The sequence below is a fragment of the Spinacia oleracea genome, chromosome 6, assembly GCF_020520425.1.
Source record: "Spinacia oleracea cultivar Varoflay chromosome 6, BTI_SOV_V1, whole genome shotgun sequence".
NCBI classification, from domain to species: Eukaryota; Viridiplantae; Streptophyta; class Magnoliopsida; order Caryophyllales; family Amaranthaceae; genus Spinacia; species Spinacia oleracea.
The window spans coordinates 150166539-150186165 of record NC_079492.1 but is presented as its reverse complement, the minus strand read 5'-3'; the positions used below and the strand labels follow the sequence as shown (position 1 = coordinate 150186165).

Sequence of the window (19627 nt, the reverse complement as noted above, 5' to 3'; positions counted from 1 at the left end):
ACTATACACAATTTTGCAAATTCACTTATGTACGGATTAGACAAACCTAAACAAGGTTGTCACCGCGATTTAAGGTAGTAACATGAAGAACAACTTATATTAGTCCAATTAAAATCTTTAACAAAAATTATATATAGGATCGAATATTTAAATTCGTGAAAATCCTAGCAAAACTTGAATAACCAAAGAAAATAATACACATACACCGATCAAATGAAAAAATCAAAAGGAGAAAAACCAAAAACTTTTCACAATCAATTCACAATATTAAACCAGATCAGACCAGACCACGCCAAAATGCAAACAAACTGTTCTTGTGTACTCCTAGAAACCTCTATCTAATCTAAAAATCTCTTATGAAGTTATGAGATTGTTTTCTGAGTTGCAAATTTTATACTTTTATACAAGACTACAACACACAATTTTCCTATCCCTACATGAATTTTTTTCCTGTGATTTATTCTTCTCAAAATTTATCTTTGTCAAAACAGAATTTTTCTCTAAAAATCTTACAAATATCAGATGCAGAAGGCCTTAAACTAGGCAAATGATGCAAACAATCCATAGCAATAAAACCCAAATCCTTAACTTGTTGCCTATCAAAACCCTCTTCATCTTCATCTTCATCTTCTTCAACAATCCTCAAATCCGCCATTTTCACCAACTTCTCAACATCAAAACTATCTTTAGTCCGTACAATCGTTGTCAAAAGCACCTGTTTATCCCCTTCTGGAGAAACAATAAAGGCCTCAAACCCAGTAATAAGCTCCAAAAGTATAACTCCATAACTGTAAACATCGTTCTTCTTTGAAGCAATCCCTGTCATTAGATAGTGCGGGTCAATGTAGCCCGGTGAACCCATCATTGCAATACGGGACGAGGAAGCGGGCTTGATCATGGACGAAAAGCCCATTTTGGCGAACCCGAAATCGCAAAGCTTGATATTGAGGTGTTCGTCTAAAAGTACGTTTGAGGATTTGACGTCACCATGGACTATGTGGACGTCACTACTTTCGTGGAGGTATTCTAGTGATTGGGCTAATTGGTAGGCTATTGAAATCCTCTGTTTCCACGTGAGTTGTTTTGGTTTTGGGTTTTGGCACGTGTTGTTGTGCGGTGATGTAGACGGGATTTGATTACGAGGGTGTAACGCTTCTTGTAGGTTTCCTTTTGGTGCGTATTGGAAAACTAGTACTCCTTCATCTGTTCACATGAATTAGGAAAATATATTAGCAAATGTCAAATTTAGTCTAGAAAATCAAATGAATTGGGAAATTATATTAGCAAATGTCAAATTTAGTTTAGTCTAGAATCAAATCAAACCAATGTGATATGTTGTACTAATAAGAAGTCCTATTTTTTCTTTGCCTAATTCTGATTGTTTATTACTTATTCTTGTTAAAATCAGACTATATAAGAAATATTCAAACCAGACTAGACCAAAAAAAATTAGACCTGGCCAGATCATAAAAGAAAAAATACACTCACAAGAAATATTTAGATTAGACAAGACCAGCAAAATTATGACCGAATAAGAAACTAAGAAAATCAAACAAGATTCCACGAGCAGAAGAGAATAACCAAACAAGATAACCAAAATCTTGTTACATTCTAAATGACTTTTTATATATATATATATATATATATATATATATATATATATATATATATATATATATATATATATATATATATATATATAAGAATCAAGTTTATCATTGTAATTACATAAAACTTTGTAATGATTTTGAAACACGACTAATCAACGTAACTTATGATCTTTTAAAATGATCCGACCCAAAACCGAAATTTTAGTACTTGAACATACCATTTTAGTACTTTTTTTTTTTTTGATCGACATAGGACCATTTTAGTACTTGAACGTATTTCATAACAGAAACCAAGGATTTTGACTATACTAGCATGATGAAGTTTTTTTAAGAAATCTCTATTTCACCCTTAAAGACTAGAAATAGCAAAAAAAAAAAAAAAAAAAAAAAAAACAGATTAAACAGAGCCTAATAACCAAAATTTCGTTACATTCTAAAGGACTTTAATCAAATTTATTTGCACAAAAACTTTGTAATGATATTAAAACAAGACTAATCAATGTACTAACAAATTATTATGTTGAAGAACATACCTCTTTCATCACAGAAACCAAGGAGTTTGACTATATTAGCATGATGAAGCTTTTGAGAAATCTCTAATTCACTCTTAAACACTTGATTAAGCCTCTCACTACTATTATAAATCTTAACAGCACCTAATAATGATGAATTAGGGAACTTAGCAAGGTACACATTACTATAACCTCCTACACCAATCACCTCCTTAAACTTCATAGTCATTCTCTCTATTTCTTCCCATGTAAACCTCTTCACCACCTCATCATCAACCGACACTCTTTCCGGGTTGACCCGGTCATCATTTTTGGCCCGTGAGCCCGATTTACACCCAAAACAACCCATGAGAAAACCCATCTTGTTGAAATGAAGATATCAAGAAATGAATCAACCCTTGTTATATTATTAACACTTATATATAAGTTATGAGTCTTGTAATGATAGTTAGTGAGAGTGACCTAAAAGTAAGGGAAGTATTTTGGTGTGTGTGTATATATATATGTCTAGGAGAAAAGGATAATTAAGAAGATAATTTGAGTAATCATGATTAGTGGGAAAAATGGAGGATTAAGGAAATAGAGTAGAAGGAGAGAAGAAGGAGCTAGAGAGAGCATAAAAATACACAAGGAGACATACTAACCACCATATATACAAAATTACAAATAGACATTTTGACTTGGTTTAAGGGAGGCAATTTTTTGAATAGTTTTGTAATAATATTAATTATTTATAGAAAAATATAATTTAAAAATCAATTTTATATCTTTATAGTTTTTTTTTAATTTTATAAACAAAATATTAAAATATTGATTTCATATCTTTGTGGTGTACGGGTATTTAATTAGAAAGATTTGATTGGAAATATGGGGATATTAATTTTGCTAATATAAATTCTTTTGTCCTACCAAACACCACACGAACATCCCCCCCACCACTATCCTCTCTCTTCGATCACCTCTTTTTTTTTTTTAATATAAATTGCTTTTTGTATTTTTTTAGAAAAGTTGGTGTAGATGAGAAGCAACATCAAAGGATCAAATCACTTTTTATTTTATTTTTGTCACATTTTTTAAATTTAATTAACTTTTTTCTTACTTTTGTTTTTGTTTGTTTTGTTGGCCATCCTAGTGGCTTTGAAGAAATGGTAAGGTTAGACCCACCCGTGTAGAATTAATAATATAAAAATACAAGATTCTCATGTAACATAAGGTTTAATTTGGATTGAAGATAATGCAAATAATTAAAGAAAAACATATTTCAACCAACTAAATACACTCTTTGAGAATTTGACTGGTTTATATGCATGAATGCATACGTGTTGAAACCTTAATCTTGTTTTTGTCTGCCGAATTGTTTCCTACAAGCTAGTTTTACCAACCAACCAAAGATTAGTGAATGTTCATGAAAAAAGATTAAATTATATATATACATATTTCCCATAATTAATAAAAAAAATATTCCCATAATTAAATAAAAGGTTTAATTCCTTGGGTTTTTTCTACCTAAAGAAGCATGGATAGGTATGGTTTGTGTCTTCTTATTAGGGGTGCAAATGAGCTAGGACGTTCGCGAACAACTCGCGAACAAGCTCGGTCAAAGCTCGGTCAAAGCTCGTTCATTAAGCAATTGAACGAGCTCGAGCAAATATTTAAGGCGCGTTTGTTAAACGAGCTTTACTCGAACAACATCCCGTTCGGCTCGTTATTGTTCACGAACAGCCCGTTTATATCTCTTTTGTAACTCGTTAGTAGCCCGTTTATAACTCCGTTATAGCTTGTAAAATATTTTAATAGAATAATACAAATTTAAATATAGAATATGTATTATTTTGTATAATGGTAAAGTCTAAATTTAATATGGTAAAAAGTAAACAAATTTTAGGAATTATATATCTAGAAACTCAATAGTCAATGCATATTTGCTTGAATTTTGTCAATTATACATTCATATTTCCTGCTTCCTCTTTTAGTCTTCTCAATCACGACAATCAACAAGAATTTTGCTGGACTTCCAAATTAGCTACTTCTTCATATTTCGTCAATCTTTATGGCCACTATAAGTACTCTTGAATTGAATAGGTTTTCGATCATTTACTAAAACCCGTTTAAAGCTCGTTAAAATTTGAGCTCGAGCTCGAAATACAAACGAGCAAGCTCAAGCCGAGCCCGAGAAAGTATTTTATTAAACGAGCCTGGCTCGAACAAAAAAAATTAAAGCTCGTTCAAGCTCGAGCCTGCTCGAATACCAATGTTCCTTAACAAGCTTAGCTCGATAAGGTTATTACTCGACTCGGCTCGGCTCATTTGCAGCCCTACTTCTTATTAAGACATGATAAACTAATAAACTACTAGTACAAGATGAAGAAACGGTGCAAAGAATCTATCAATAGGTTTAAGGATCTTATTCAACCATTATATACTTAATTGTTGTGATGTAATTTTCAGATTATTATGTCTAACCATCTCAAAATGGACAAGATCAAAGAAATGAACACGTACTTAAGTCATCTTTATAATTGTAGGATGTAACAATTTAGTTTAGACAAAGACTGGAATCATAAATCTACTAATACGTACGTGAGAGCATATGGTAGTGAGAGTTACCTGTCATAATTAGGCCTCGCTCGTTTCATTGTCACCCATAATTGTGTGTGATTATATGTGCAGTTTTCTTTGAGGTAAATGGTATAAAGTATTCGTTTATCCGTCAACTTTTAGATGTTGAATTATTTTCAAGGCCAAACATGCAAATGACAACATCAATAATTAATACGGAGTAGGCCTGGTTATCGGGCGGGGCGGGTCAGGGTCGGTGCGGGTCAAAAGAGGGTCGGGTATTGAAAGGGTCATTTTTAGAGGGTCGATAATGGGGGGTCAAAAGCGGGTCAATAGCGGGTCAATAGCGGGTCATTATTGGGCGGGTCAATAAACGAGCAATGAAAAATGAAAAACAAAAGAGCCATGTGCAAGTACAAGTAAATACGAAGCTATGCATGTAATTTTTTGTATCATTACTATTTTTATTTTCAAAATAATTGTAGTATAAGTTTGACCCTATAATGACCCTGTCTAATAAAGTCCCTGTCCAATAAAAGCCCTATTAACTTGACCCTAACCCTATATCCACTGGACTACCCTGTCCAATAACCAGGTCTAATACGGAGTACTACATAAGACACAAAAGAGTAAACTATTAGTTTATGTTATTGCTCGTTTTTGAAATTTCCTAATGAGCATGGAAAGATCGACCATTACGCAAGCATTTATCTCTATAATTTAAATTATATGAGATTGTTTTGTAAGGAATGTTGATTCAAAATTAATATATATCTAATGGAAACAAAGAACGAATAAGGAGTAAAAAGTATTTTAACTAGTTCTACATTCAAATTAGTTTATATATACTCCCTATAAAATCAAAGTCAAGGGGTTTCTCTACGCTAGACTCTACAAATTAATCAAGAGGTCGAGTAACAACAATTGTGTGAAAGGAATAAACACTTTAGGCCTCGTCCGGTATCACGGTGAGTTTTCTGTTTTTGATTTTTATTTTTTACTTCTAAAAGCATACGTGTTAGATTGAATTATGAACTTAAAAGCTGATAATTATATTGATTTTGAAAACTAACAATAAACACTATAAGAAATGGTATTATTATATAACGACGGGAAATCCCGTCGTTAAAGGCTAATAATTGTTGATTAACGACCGGATTTTCCGTCGCGAACCCGTCATAAAAGGGGGCCGTCGTTAACCCATCATAAAACACATTTGCGACGGTTGTTCCCGTCCTTGTGGGTTGTTATCCCTGTCGCAAAAGCCATTTTACGACGGGATTTTTACCCGTCGTTATTAGGTTGTCATAAAAGATGCAAATTTTTGTAGTGAAAGCTGAATTTAAAATTTTCCGGTTTCTAAGTTTTGTTTTTAGTTTTCTAAAAAAACAAATAACGGGAAAATAAAAACGATAACGAAAGGAGACTTAGTAATTTAGGATAAATTGCAACTTAACTTAGGTAACATGTTATATAGTAGTAGATAATCTTAGCTTCACTCTCAACATTTGAATATTGATGAAGTATTAGATAAGGAAAGGACTAAACAAATGAAGAAAAAGGGTGGTGAACTTGGGTCACAAGCTAATAACTTCGAGATCCATGTACACATGGTGTATTGGTGGGTGGTTAACTTTGTTTCTTCCCAAGTTAAGTGTCAACCATATGCATCTTGTGACCTCGAACTTTTTTATGTTTATAGTATCAAGATTGAAGTAAATTTGAAGCAAAACCACAAGACCTTGACCTTTTTGAAAAAAAATACTTCTTCTTTAATACAAGTAGTAATTTAAATAAATGTTAGAATATGTTATTTGCACATGTTTTAGGAGGAGAAAGCTAGTATAGTGATGAGTGATGACACGCTTTCCAAGATTGGATATAAGAGTGTTTTTTTAAAAAAAAATATTTGGTCATATTAAATAAAATCAGATCAAATGACCTGATATGATCTGATCTGATCCTGCAGGTGTTTACGAGTTTATGTTTTAGGAATGTACACCTTTTTTGTGCCCAAGTAGCCAAGTGACTGATACTACTTCATACATCACTATATAATTATAGTCGTATGTGGCAATCCAATAACATCATAAAAATTAAATTTTTATTCAACTCCAATTGTACGTGTAAGCTAGGTAACATTAGAAAGTACGTACTACATCTGTTTCTTTTTTTTGAGGGAAGAAAGTACTACATCTGTTTCAATAAGTTGTTTATACCTACTATTTGCACTGATTTCGGTGCAATGTTTTACTGTTAATATATTCAATTATATATGGCAAAAAAAAAAAAATATAAAAAGTGATATTTAAAGAAATATATATTTCGAGACGAATTGAATCTAACAAGATATCTCATGATACTTTTCTATAGATATGATAGTGAGCATTTATGATCAAAGTTTTAACGTACTGTTGGGCATATTTTTCAAAGCGTAAAAAGCTTAATAAAATAGAGATAGTATATATTATAGGGTAATAGAACGATCAATACAAAGATGACAAAAACACTTTAACTACTACCACGTAGAATTAATTTTATTAATTTGATTGTTGTATTAAAATTGATGAACACATTACACATCAACAACAAAGTCATGAATGACATATGTTACTATGTTAGACTTCTGATCAAGTTCAAGTTAATAAATTAATAAGTTCTTTAATTAATTACATATTTTGCCAATCCTTATTAGCAAGAAGGCAATGGTAATATAATACTCCCTCCGTCCCGGAATACTCGACCCGGTTTGACCGACACAGAGTTTCAGGGACTTGAATTGACTTATTTAATTTAATAGGTAGTAGTTAATAGTGGGGTATTATTTTAATGTAATTAGTGGTTGGTGGGTTAAGAGGTGGGGTTGGGGGAGAGTAGGGGTTGAATTTTTAATTATTTTTTGTATGGAGTAGGGGGTAGGTGGGTTAATAGGGGTGGAGTGAGAAATAATATAATATTGTTAGAATATTTCCATTTTTAGAAACAGATCAAGTATTAAGGGACGGTCCAATAAGGAAAATAGGTCAAGTATTCCGGGACGGAGGGAGTACATGTTACGTAGTAGTTTGCTAGCTATATGTGCTTGGACCTCGTCCGACACTTTATTTTTAATTTGGACGGCAGCAAATATTGCTTTGTATAGTCTTGACTTGTTGACTTTACTTTCTTCTTTATATATATTACTATATTACTTTTATCAATTTCTTGTATAAATCGTTGAAAATGCTTTAGAAAAGCATGCATATGTACTTGATCAACATTAATTTACACCCTAGCTATATACGAAAAGGTGTAATATTGGTTCAAATAATCTACCTTACGAAATATGTGAGAGGTTAAAAGTTTGTATTCGATTATTAGAGTTGTATTTGACGTGGAGATTTCCCCTACACTTATGAGTCCCCCCCCCCCCCCCCCCCCAACTCTCAAATATTTAACATGTGTTGTTCGATCGAGTTGACACGTGACGATTTTATTTCGCTAACTAGCTAGAATATTTTTCCTTACCATAAAACCACAGCAAAATAATACTATTTCTAATATGTATGGGAGAAGGCCCTTTCCTTTAAAGTATAGAGCTAACTAGTACGTACTTGTGGAAGCGTTGGCATACGGAGATTTATAAAAAATGATTTTATAATAATGTTTCAATACTTCATAAGAGTAAATGTTTTTTTTTTTTAACAATTTAAACATTTTTTTAGGAACAACTTAATTTTTTTAGGAATAATTTAAATGTTATTTAAGGGTATTTTAGTATTTTTATGTGGACAACAAGTCTTCTTTTTTTCCTTATAAAATAGAGATAAATCAGTCATACACTCATACCATACCTAGTTTTAGCCCACTAGAAATTTTCGGCTTATAGTACGTTAGATTTAGACATAAGTTTTGGTCCAAGAAGCCTAATCACACTATCTCGGGACTATGCCGGATTTGACCAACTTTTTAATTTTTTTTATGGACCGTACTTTAATTTGAATTAGGCTTCTGAATTTTGATCACATTTAATATTAATTTGAAGACACGCTTAACGTACGTACTAATTTTGTTCAAAGTGTTACATTCCTAAATTTGCAAAATTATGAGTCTCTAATGAAACCCTATATTAACATCCCCTAACAAGCTTAGCTACGTACTTATAGGTTATATTATACGTTCTCTTCGCAAGAAATTAAACTCGTAATGAAGTATATAATAATCATATAAAAATTACGAAAAGCCATTTAATTTAACTAAATTCGTCGTACCTCACACTTCGTACGTTGTTTATCTCCAATTTATGAAGTGGCGGTGCATGCATGAATCCCATCCATACAAGTATTTATTTATTTATTTATATTTTTAAGTTTCTCCATATATTTTTCTTCTATTTTTTCTTAAGCGTTGCTAGTGTCAAAACATATTGCGACTTTTATGAATACTTTTATAGTTGCACATGTAGAGTTGTCCTGTCCCATATCGATTAAGAATGGATAGGAGATAATAACCAATATGTATACTTATAATTACGCTTGAGAATCTACTCATTCGTCTAATTGATAATTAGTTTTAAGATGGAACCTCCTTTTAGGTTCAAACTTTAAAGTGGATAACTCAAGATCATCTCCTTATTGATAGTGTATGATATATCCAAAATTTTGAAACAGGGTACGCATTTTCTAATGGGCTTAATATAAAGTAAAATAAAATTAGTTCCTTTTTAAAAATATGCCATGCAAATTTTTAATTTTTTTTTTTGACATCGGCTTGATTTGAATAAATAAAAAAATGTTTGTAAAAATTGTATTCCATAAAGCATGCATATACTACTTAATAGCTACGGAGTAATTATCACATTAATAATTATATTTGAAAACGTATTTTCCTTATACGAAGTATTCATTTGTAACATGGGTGGGTTAAGGGGTGAATTTCATATCTATGAATTCTAGAAAATGAATACGTACTACGGTAGTTAAAAGTGTAACCTATGGTCATCTTACCCATGACATCTCATTAATTCATTAAAACTTAAACCACTAGAGTACAAGTCCACTTGTTGTGACTTATTAGTTCATATTTTTCTATTTAATTAATATGTTTTACTAATTGCTTCAGTTTTTGGTTGTCTTTTAAAAAAAAAAATAGAGGGCAGACACTTCTCTACCGGCTCTACCCTACATACAATATACGTCCGCCCCTATTTATTAAATGTATTATATTTCACGATTACATTGTAATCACAAACAATATTTTCTCTATACACATCAATAACAAAATTAATTAACATATTTAATTAGGTTATATTTTTCCTATTCCTATTAGCAAGAAGCTAGGCGACATTAAAACATGTAGGCTTGCTTATGAGCTTGGACCTCGTTCGAAAGTTAATTTTCAATTTGGCCGGCAGCAAACTTTGTTTTGACTTTTGTAATGTTCTTCACTAGTTCATTGACTTTATTTTCATCTTTATACTTTTATCAAAAAAAAATCTTAATCTTGAAAAATGCTTTAGACTAACATATTTATTCGATCAACATATGCGCGTAGTTGGTTATCCAACACCCAATATAATTACCAATTACCAAAAGGTATGTTGCCGGTTTAGGAAATCTACCTTGCAATTCGTTACAATTTTTTTTATTTTTTTAACTCAAGTCGACGAAATATTATATTATATTATTTCAGAAGGGAAGCAAAACGATGCCAAAGACCTCACATAGTGATGTACAACGTCCAAAACCAACAAAAGCCCATCCCTAAATCTACACCAAAATGGTCACCCCCATCGTACCAAAAAACTTGACAAAAAGAGGTAAAATTATGAACCTACATCCACATTTGGACACACCCACCTAAGATAATTACCATACTAAGATTATCATGCATATATATACAAAATATAATTAACAAAAATGACGCCAAGGCATGATCTTGATCTCCATGCGTCTCCCAAAAAGAAACCTTCTTCCATTTCAACTTCAATTGTTGGTGACTTCACCATCTTCAACATCGTCTTCAACTTCAACAATTTCGATAGGCTTCTCAACTGTTGAACCACCAACAACGAAGGGAGTAAATCCCTTTCCTTTTTCTTTGTCTTTATTCTCTGCATCCTTGATTGTATTATCAATAGCTTGTTTGATCGTAGAAACAATTGAACCAAACACAATTTTTGCTGCTGGCAAACTGGCCCTGCATTGTTCAGAATTTCTGCATTTGTAGTTTTTGTTGCTCCCATTTCCAGAACCTGATCACGAGCATTTCTTTTGATAGTATTAGCACATTCTGGGTTTTCCCTTTCAAAATCCCCTTCATAATCTTCCTTAGCACACGAAGGGATTATATAATGTAGCTTGTGCCCAACTGCCATGATCAAAGAATGAGCAGCCAACGAATGAGAAACCTTGTTGCAGAATTTTGGAATATGAGAGAAACTGATAATTCAATTTTGTCTCAACAGTTGAGCCACCTCTCTAAGGACTGGTCCAGGCTCATAGTGGGATTGATCATTAACTTTGGCCAACAGTAACTTGAGATTTAGAGCATCCGTTTTCGCCTCCAATTTATCTATCATAAAGTCCTTAGCAATCATAAGACCTTCACAAAGAGCATAAAGTTCAGAAGCCAATGGAGAGTGGACGTTAAATTTACTGGAAAAGCTCACAAACCAAGAACTAGTGTGTCTCCGAAAGATACCTCCTCCTCCAGCAACTGATCCCGACTTCCAAGCCCCATCAATATTGAGCTTCATGAATCCCTCCTTTGGTGGAATCTAATGCTTTGTAGTGGTTGGATGGATGGTGGTTTGGTCTGTATTCTTACCATGCAAAGCCAAGTTAGTGGTTTTTCAATCTATGAAGAAAGAATTATAAAGCGAAAAGCCACTTTTTATTTTCAAATCAAGCACCGTTTTGTTTCTAGAAATCCAAATATGCCAAATAGAAACTGTAAATATGATTTTCCAAGCCCCTGAATTCTTAAGATTGAAACCAATCAATCCTTCCATGAAGTATTATAAAAAGAGTTGCAATCAAAATTCTCGTTTTTCCAGATTCTTTGAAAAATAAATGACCAAAGAACACTGGATTGTGGGCAGTCTCTGAATAAATGAAGATGATCTTCCATAGAACCAAGGCATCTAGAACACATGGGACTAATATCCCCTATAACATGGTTTAATTTTTCAGCCACTGGAAGAATTTCACGACAACAGTTCCACAAGAGCATTTTATACTTGTAAGGGAATTTAATTTTCCAAATACACCACCAAGAAGAACCATTAGATAAATGTAAAGAATAAGTTTGATTTTGTAAATGAGAAGCTGATTTAATGTCAAAATCTCCCAATTTAGAATAATGCCATCTAATAAAATCTTCCTCGTTGTTATTATAAGAAAGTGGGTAAGCTAGAATTTGGAGTTTAATAGAATTGGGAATAAGATGTTCTATATCGTCCAAGTATCATTTTCCATTTTTAATAATTCTATCCACAAGCCAATGGGCCTTTAATTCCGGAATTTTAACATCCTCTATAGTATAAAGAGGACCTTCCCCGATCCAATGATGGTACCATAAAGAAGTATTCTTACCGTTACAAGTTTGTATCTGACTGTTAGGGTATTTGAGATGGAGATTTCTTGCTCTAACTTTCCTCGACTAAAACCAAGGCTATGCTCAATTCACCTTTCAAAAGAAAAATGTATGTTACAATCAGTACCAAAGATCTGTTGGACTTGACCAGTTTAGGAAATCTACCTCTCAACTTCGCTACAAGTTTGTACCTGACTATTAGGGTATTTGAGATGGAGATTTCTTGCTCTAACTTTCCTCGAGCAAAACCAAGGCTATGCTCAATTCACCTTTAAAAGAAAATGGAAGTTGCAATTAGTACAGATCAGTCATACGGAGCAATAAGTATAGATAAATTATGGTCAATCAGGAAAACTCAACAAACTCATAAAAAAAAAAAAAAAAACTAGTGAATCAATAAAACTTCATTTTTATTGCAATTGGTGTAATCAATTTCAACAAGTAAAAATAAATTTCAATTAGCAAAACTTTATTTTTACCAATAAATCCAGTAAAAATCAGGTGAAGTGAACAACGCAACAGGAAGGATCATTTAAGATATGGTTAATATGGGCCTTTGGGTTTACTAAACACATAAACCCATTGCATACGTGTCCATTCTTTCGCACAAAAAAAAAAACGGAAAAGCAAAAAACAAATTGGGTCGGAGCAGAAGTTGCAGAACAACAGCAAAAGAAAATGGCGAGCAAAAGAGACGATGATATTCACGCAGCTGCAAGAAATGGAGATGTCACCACTGTTGAGTTGATAATCAGTTCTAACCCTATAGCTACCAATTCCAGAGATAAGCATTCCAGAACCCCGTATCCTCTTTATTCAACTGTTTGCAGTTTTTTCTGGGTTGTGATTGAATTTTTCTGCATTAGTTTAACTTCTGTATTCTATTATGTTTAATGGGTATTGTTTGTATTGTTTGAATATGTTTGTTTTGTTCTATTGAAGTTTCTGAAGTGGGTTTTGGAAATTAAGGTTAATTTTTGTTTAGAATTTATGAAATTTTGTACTACTTTGGATATGACCTAGTTGATAAATTGAGCACTTTTAGGAGCTCTGAATCGACTAATAGTATCACCAAGTATAATTTAGTTGAATTGTGCATTTGTAACACAAGAGTAATGATAGAGTATTAGGTCATTTCAGTTTGAAACAGTTGGAAATTTGAAGAACAATCGAATTGAGGGTCCGGGAGAGAATTGGCCCTTCAATCTTGTGAACTAATCGAGACCGAAATTATGGGGTGAAATGTAGGAAGTACTGTAGTAGAAACTTGGGTTTTCTTATAAAGTGATTTAGGTGGATTGTGGACTTCTGTCACTTCTGGTGTTATTCTTTGGTTATGTAGTGATTTGTAAAGCATTTGATATGCTATAAGGTCATTAAGCGGTTCTTTATCAGATTCTTTCTATATTCCTAGTGTTGTATGAGGCGAGGGAGAGAACCTGCCGCCTTATCCATGCCACACGATCAAATTTCATTTGGGTTAGGCATAAAGAGGATAAAACCATGAAGTATTTAACTTTTGTTTTTTGGTTGATTTGGTTGACTCTCATGCCCTATGCCTTTATAAGTTGAAAGTTGAAACATTAACTTCGAGTATAAGAATAGTTGCACTATACGAAGTATATCGTTTAAGTCTTTGCCAAAAAATGTCTGTCCCTTGTATCATTAAACTACAAGATTTTCACATTCTAAAATGCAGTGGTGTAGAGGGACCAAGCTAGGTCAAGTTAGAAAGTCTTTTATGACTGAAGGTTATGGAAGGAGAGTGGGAATAAGAAGTGATGAGAGTTAGCTTGAAATCCAATTCACTCCAATAAACAGGCATATTGACATAAATCATTTAATGCTAGGGCTTCCTCTTTTATGTCCTTCAATATGATGTTTAGTACTTCACTTAGAAGCTAATCTCAGTGAGGGTTATAGCACACATGTGGTTCTAAGATTGAGTTTTAATGTTTTGAAAATCACCCTTCACCTGTCTTCAAGTGGTTGAATAAGCATTGTATAATCAGTATTTGTGTCTTTACTCGTAATGGTCAATGAAACAAATGACAATGTTGCTTTCAGAAACGAGGTCCTTCATTGAATAATGAGCTGAATGATATTTTCTGTTTCATATAAACGAACTTTGCTAATTCCTGGAATTTATGGCTGGTTAGTCTTAAATATAAGTCTCCAAGTTTCTTCTCTGCTTCTTTGACCTAGTTTGTGCATTGAGTTTACCTAGTATCTAATTTTGTCGTAGAAGAATTTTCTTTGAGGTACACAGACCTGCGTGCTAATGGAGCAGCACATTAATATATGAAAATCCCCTTGAGAATGTGGCTCGTGATAGTATTTCTCTACTTTTGCTGGGTAAAATGGTCTGCTACTGCCTTAATATGTAGCAGTAGTTCAAATATCCTTAAAGAGCTTCTGTATGTGGTATCATTGTAACATATAATGGCCTTGTTCAGAGGTCTGTGTACATGCAACTATGTGAGACACGTCCTGAAAGATGTGAAGGTACCCATCTAGGTTACTACCAAAGAGGTAATATAAAGAGGTGGAGGAAATAAAATATGATACGATAAGAGAATGAACAGATGAATTTCAGCTTGATACTCAAGAAGGAACAACAATTAAACTGATGCTTTAGCTTTCAGTTGTACGGTTGACTTTATGTTCCTTTTGAATACGCAAGAGTCATAATGGCTAGTCAAGAGTTAAACTTACACAATATTTTGGAGTCAGTACTTCTACTTAACTGTTCAAGATTGTGTCAAATAGAAATAGTAAAGTACTTCTCTTCTGCTTCCTCCCAACATAACCATTCATTTAACAAGAACGTGCCTGTGGTTAATCGGGTTGTAGGATTGATAAACTGCTCAACAATTTGCATTTTATTCAAAACTAAGAGAACTGACAACTTGCAAAAATGGAGATGGCACCGCTGTTGAGTTGATCATCAGTTCTAACCCTTTAGCTACCAATTTCAGGATTGCAGAACCCTGTCTCCTCTTTCTCTCTCTTTATTCAATTGCGGGCGGTCTTTTGGATCGTGATTGAATTTTTCTGCTTGAATTGAGCTTCAGAATTCCATTATGTTATGGCTATCGATCGAATAAGAATATTTTTGGCTATCTTGGAGTTTCTGAAGTGGTTTTGGAGATTATGTGAATTTTTGGTTGACTCCTATGCCATATGCCTTTACAGTTAAAACATTAACTAAGAGTATAACGGATAAAGGAGGTCAAGCCCTGAACGCAGAGTGTTGTGGGCCCTAAGGGTTTTACTATGTTAGGGAGGTGCACATAATAGAATGCGGGAGAGAAGCGGTGAGAGTTGACCTAATCATCCAATTCACTCCCATAAAAAACAGGCATATGGATATAGAAAATATAGTGCCAGACTGCCAGGGCTTCTTAGTTTTTGTCCTTTCACCTGGCTGCTAATCTCAATGACTCAATGAGGTTTATAGCACACGTGTGGTTCTGAGGTTGAATTGTTGAATAAGCATTGTATAATCAATATCTGTGTCTTTGTTCTTAATGGTCGAAGAGAAAGACGTGATAATGTTGCTTTCAGAAACGAGATCCTTCATTGAATATTGATCTGAAGGATACTGTGATGCGTCAACCTAGCCACCTAGGGCGCCAGTTTGCTGACGTATGCCAGGCGTAGAGGGAAGGGTGTGATGGGAAGTGGTCCAGAAGGCCGTTAGAAAAAGGGCGAGGTGGCAGTGCAGGGAATTACTTAGGTAGGTGCCCCCCCCTACAATTTCTTTTCGAAATTCAGTTGACTCGTGCTTTTGGACATATACTACTCTTGCAAGTGTCATTCATTTAAACGAATTTTGCTAATTCCTGGAACTTTTGGCTGGGTAGTCTTAAACATGTATCTCCAAGTTTCTGCTCTGCTTCTTTGACCTAGATTGCGCATTGAGTTGACTAGTATCTAACCTTGTCGTATTTTGTGCATTGAGGCCACAGATACACTAAAGTAACAGCATTAGAAAATCTCCCTAAGAACGTGGCTCGTGATTTTACATATCTCTGTTTGTTGGATCAAATGGTCTGCTACTTGCTTAATCTATAGAAATAGTTCAAATATCCATAAAGAGCTTCTGTCTATGCTACCCTTGTCTTAAATAATAGCCATGTACAAAGGCTTCTGTACATCCAACTTTTTTAGCCACATCCTTAAAGGTGTGTAGGTGTCTATCTAGGTTACAAACTTACAAGCAAAGAGGTAATGTAAAGAAGTGGAGGAAAGAAAATTTGAGAGGGCAAGAGGATGAACAAATAAAATTCAGTTTGATACAGAAGGAACTGAGCGTACTCAGATGCTTTATTAGCTTTGAGTTTTTGGTTGGCATTGTAGCTTTGTAGATGACCCTTTTGAATACTCAAGACTGTCAAGAGTTAACTAGCGCAATATTTTGGACTCGGTACTTCAACTGAACTGTTCAAGGTTGTGTCAAATAGAATTAGTGAAGTAATTTCTCTTCTGATTTCTCCCAGCATAACCATTTGTATTTAAAAAATAAAAAAAAGTTCCTGCGGTTGATCGAGTTATAGGATAGATAACCAGCTCAACCAATTTGCAGTTTATCCAAAACTAATAGAAATGGACATCGGTAATTGGTCCTTCCCCCCCCCCCCCCCCCCCCCCTGAAAGAAACGGTCCACTTATTATTAAGTAAGGCTGCATATTTCTTAGTAGATTATAGGTCCACTTAGTTGAGGGTAATGGTTTATGTTTCTTGATTATCTCAGATCAACCTTTAGGGCTTCATGGGATCTGCTATCTATTGTTGTCATTGTTCTTATTGGTTCAAAAGTCAGCTCAATCATACTGTTTACTCAAGTATTTGTGGAGGTGTATTAGTTTTTTTATGTCTGTTGTGCTGTTAAGTGTTGTCTTTGCTTACTGTATAATATATTTCACAGCACAAGAGAACTGGATCGATTTCTTGTGCATACCCAGAGTAGCTACGCCATTAAGAAGTCCAATCTTGCAAACTTCTAGAGGTGATCAACCTGCAAGTATTGGAACAGAAGCTGAAATTTTTGGCCTATGACTGTAGTCCTTGCATGTGATCACACAAATGTGGCATTGACACAATTAGCCTTTTGGACCTTATATCATCAGTAAATCTCATCATTTGGTACTCTGTCCTTCTGGAAATAATCGTCATTACCATGTAATAACACCTAAATCTGGATCGAGGTAGCAAAATTTAATTTGTTTTGGCACTTAGTTATGTCATTATGAGCTTATGTTACTTCAAGCTACGCAAACACCTGTTTGCCTCGTTGGCATTTGTATTGAGTTTCACTTATTTCTTTCTGTTTTATAATGTGCTCAAGTTAAAACTCCTGTAAAGGTTTGCTTGACAGTTTTCTACTTTTTGACATCCTGAACCCACTTCCTGTGTGAGTTTAAGGCACCATTCTTGGATTTTTAGTGACTTCCTGGCAATCAACCCAAACATGTTAAGAGTAAGAAAAGCTTTGCCCGTGTGTTACTGAACTTTACTTACTTCTAGGTTCCGTTTGGTTTGGCATAAATCGTTTTCAATGAAAAATGATTTTCTATGGAAAATATTTTTCAAGGAAAAACACAATTCCAAACTAGTTTTCCTTTGTTTGGTTCTTTAAAAGAAAATTAATAGAAAAAGGAAAATGGGTGAAGATGGAGGTAAGGAGGAAGTTGGAAAAGTGGTTTCCCTTCCTTTCAAATGGAAAATGTTTTTCTAACTTTGAGGGAGTTATGGAAAATTGTTTTCCATCCCTTACCCTACCAAACAACGTAAAATGATTGAAAAGGGAAAAATCGTTTTCCATGAAAACGTTTTACACCCTACCAAACGGAGCCTTAGACATCCTAGAACCTACTTCTGTGTGAGTTTAAGACACCCTTCTTGATTTTTAGTGCCTTCCTACCAACAATCAACCAAAACATGTTTAAGAGTAAGAAAAGATTTGCTTGTGTGTTACTGAACTTTACTTCTACTGAAATTTATTTGTGTAAGTTGAACAGAAGTGTATCTTGTTTCCTTTACTTGACTGTGAACATTAGACTACACTTAGCAGCTTGGGCGGGCCACGCGAATGTTATTACCTCTCTCTGCAAGCATAAGGCAGATGTTAGTGCTGCAGCTGTAGATGATATGGCTGCAATCCATTTTGCATCCCAAAAGGGACATTTAGAAGCTGTCAAATCCCTTGTTGCTGCAGGAGTTTCAGTTAAAGCTATCAATCGAAAAGGAATGACTGCTCTGCACTATGCTGTTCAAGGATCTCATATTGAACTTACTAAGTACTTGTTAAAGAAAGGGTTTAATCTACATGCTAAAACAAAAGCAGGGAAAAGTGTAATTGATCTTGCAAGTAAAGAGGAAATTAGGGTTTTACTGTTGGAGCATGAAAAGGCAAAAAAAACAGAAGTTCAGAAAACTGATGCAGCTGAAGTTAAAGATGGGGAAGAAAAGGGTAAAGAGAATGAAGTGAAGGATGCTAATAATGAAGAGAATCTGAAAAGAAAGGGTGAAGAGGATGAAGTTCTAGAGAGTTTGCCAAAGTTGAAGAAAAGTAAAGTGGCACTTAACCATTTACTTGCATCTGATGATACACAAGAAGATGAAGAAGAACAATGAGTTTTCGAAGGAGGTGGATTACTGTATGTTAAACACTTTTATGGAGTTTATATGAGTTTAGCAGGTGAGAAATAGTGCAGTTAGATTGATTGATTTACAAATTTTGGTATTTGATATGTAGTTTAGTTTTGATGGTAATGTATAATTCTGAAGTAGTAGTAATCATTAACTTGGTTTTGAAGGTTATCCTGGCTCTGTTGGCTGAGATTCTGTGAAGAATTCCTCTTGATAATCAAGTAGTAGTAAAGATATATTCATGAATCACTTCTGGGTTTATCATCTTTTTAATCTATTGGTAAAATCTCATTTAGCTAGGGGAAAAGTAAGCATTGTTCAACATTTTAATAAAAGATAAATAAATTATTTTGGTGTGTGTGAAATAAACAACTCTTTATTCATAAACTTGATAAAATATGGTAATTATAAGTAGGATTGATTACAAAATGAGTCTCTAGTAGTTTAGTTTGTTTTAGTTTGTTGTTGTTGTAATTGGTGAATTTTGTTTAAATTAATGCAAATTGAGCTTATGTCAGAAAAGAAATAAAAAAAGTAGGATTGATTACAAAATGAGTCCGCTTGCAAGCTACGAGATTGACTTAATTGAACCTCAAATTATGTTCGAACTTCAGTGAAGATTTTCATGAATTGAGAACCATTCCGATCTTCACCTAACTCTAAGTTTTCAGTGTAATTTCATAAACCAAGATTATTATTTTTGCATAGAATTATTG

At 33.8% G+C, this 19627-nt stretch overlaps 2 protein-coding genes across 2 annotated transcripts; one reads left to right on the top strand and one right to left on the bottom strand.

The window, feature by feature from the left end:
- Window positions 1–214: 214 nt before the first annotated feature.
- On the bottom strand, window positions 215–2785 carry LOC110801332 (probable receptor-like protein kinase At1g33260). Its single transcript, XM_022006680.2, has 2 exons — window positions 2144–2785; window positions 215–1203 (listed from the first exon to the last, which is right to left on the bottom strand). The coding sequence occupies exons 1-2, from the start codon at window positions 2481–2483 to the stop codon at window positions 467–469; spliced, it is 1077 nt and encodes a 358-aa protein (XP_021862372.1). The 5' UTR covers window positions 2484–2785; the 3' UTR covers window positions 215–466.
- A 10066-nt stretch (window positions 2786–12851) lies between these two features.
- LOC110801334 (uncharacterized) lies at window positions 12852–19082 on the top strand. Its single transcript, XM_022006683.2, has 2 exons — window positions 12852–13059; window positions 18320–19082. Exons 1-2 carry the CDS (start codon window positions 12935–12937, stop codon window positions 18894–18896), a joined length of 702 nt encoding a protein of 233 aa, XP_021862375.1. The 5' UTR covers window positions 12852–12934; the 3' UTR covers window positions 18897–19082.
- Window positions 19083–19627: the final 545 nt, after the last annotated feature.

Bases quoted from the DNA above. Each gene is read 5' to 3' on its own strand.
- LOC110801332 (XM_022006680.2), bottom strand. From the start codon at position 2,483: ATGGGTTTTCTCATGGGTTGTTTTGGGTGTAAATCGGGCTCACGGGCC. The intron at 1,204-2,143 runs GTATGTTCTTCA...TCATGTGAACAG, and splicing joins TGGTTTCTGTGATGAAAGAG to ATGAAGGAGTACTAGTTTTC.
- LOC110801334 (XM_022006683.2), top strand. From the start codon at position 12,935: ATGGCGAGCAAAAGAGACGATGATATTCACGCAGCTGCAAGAAATGGA. The intron at 13,060-18,319 runs GTATCCTCTTTA...TGTGAACATTAG, and splicing joins GATAAGCATTCCAGAACCCC to ACTACACTTAGCAGCTTGGG.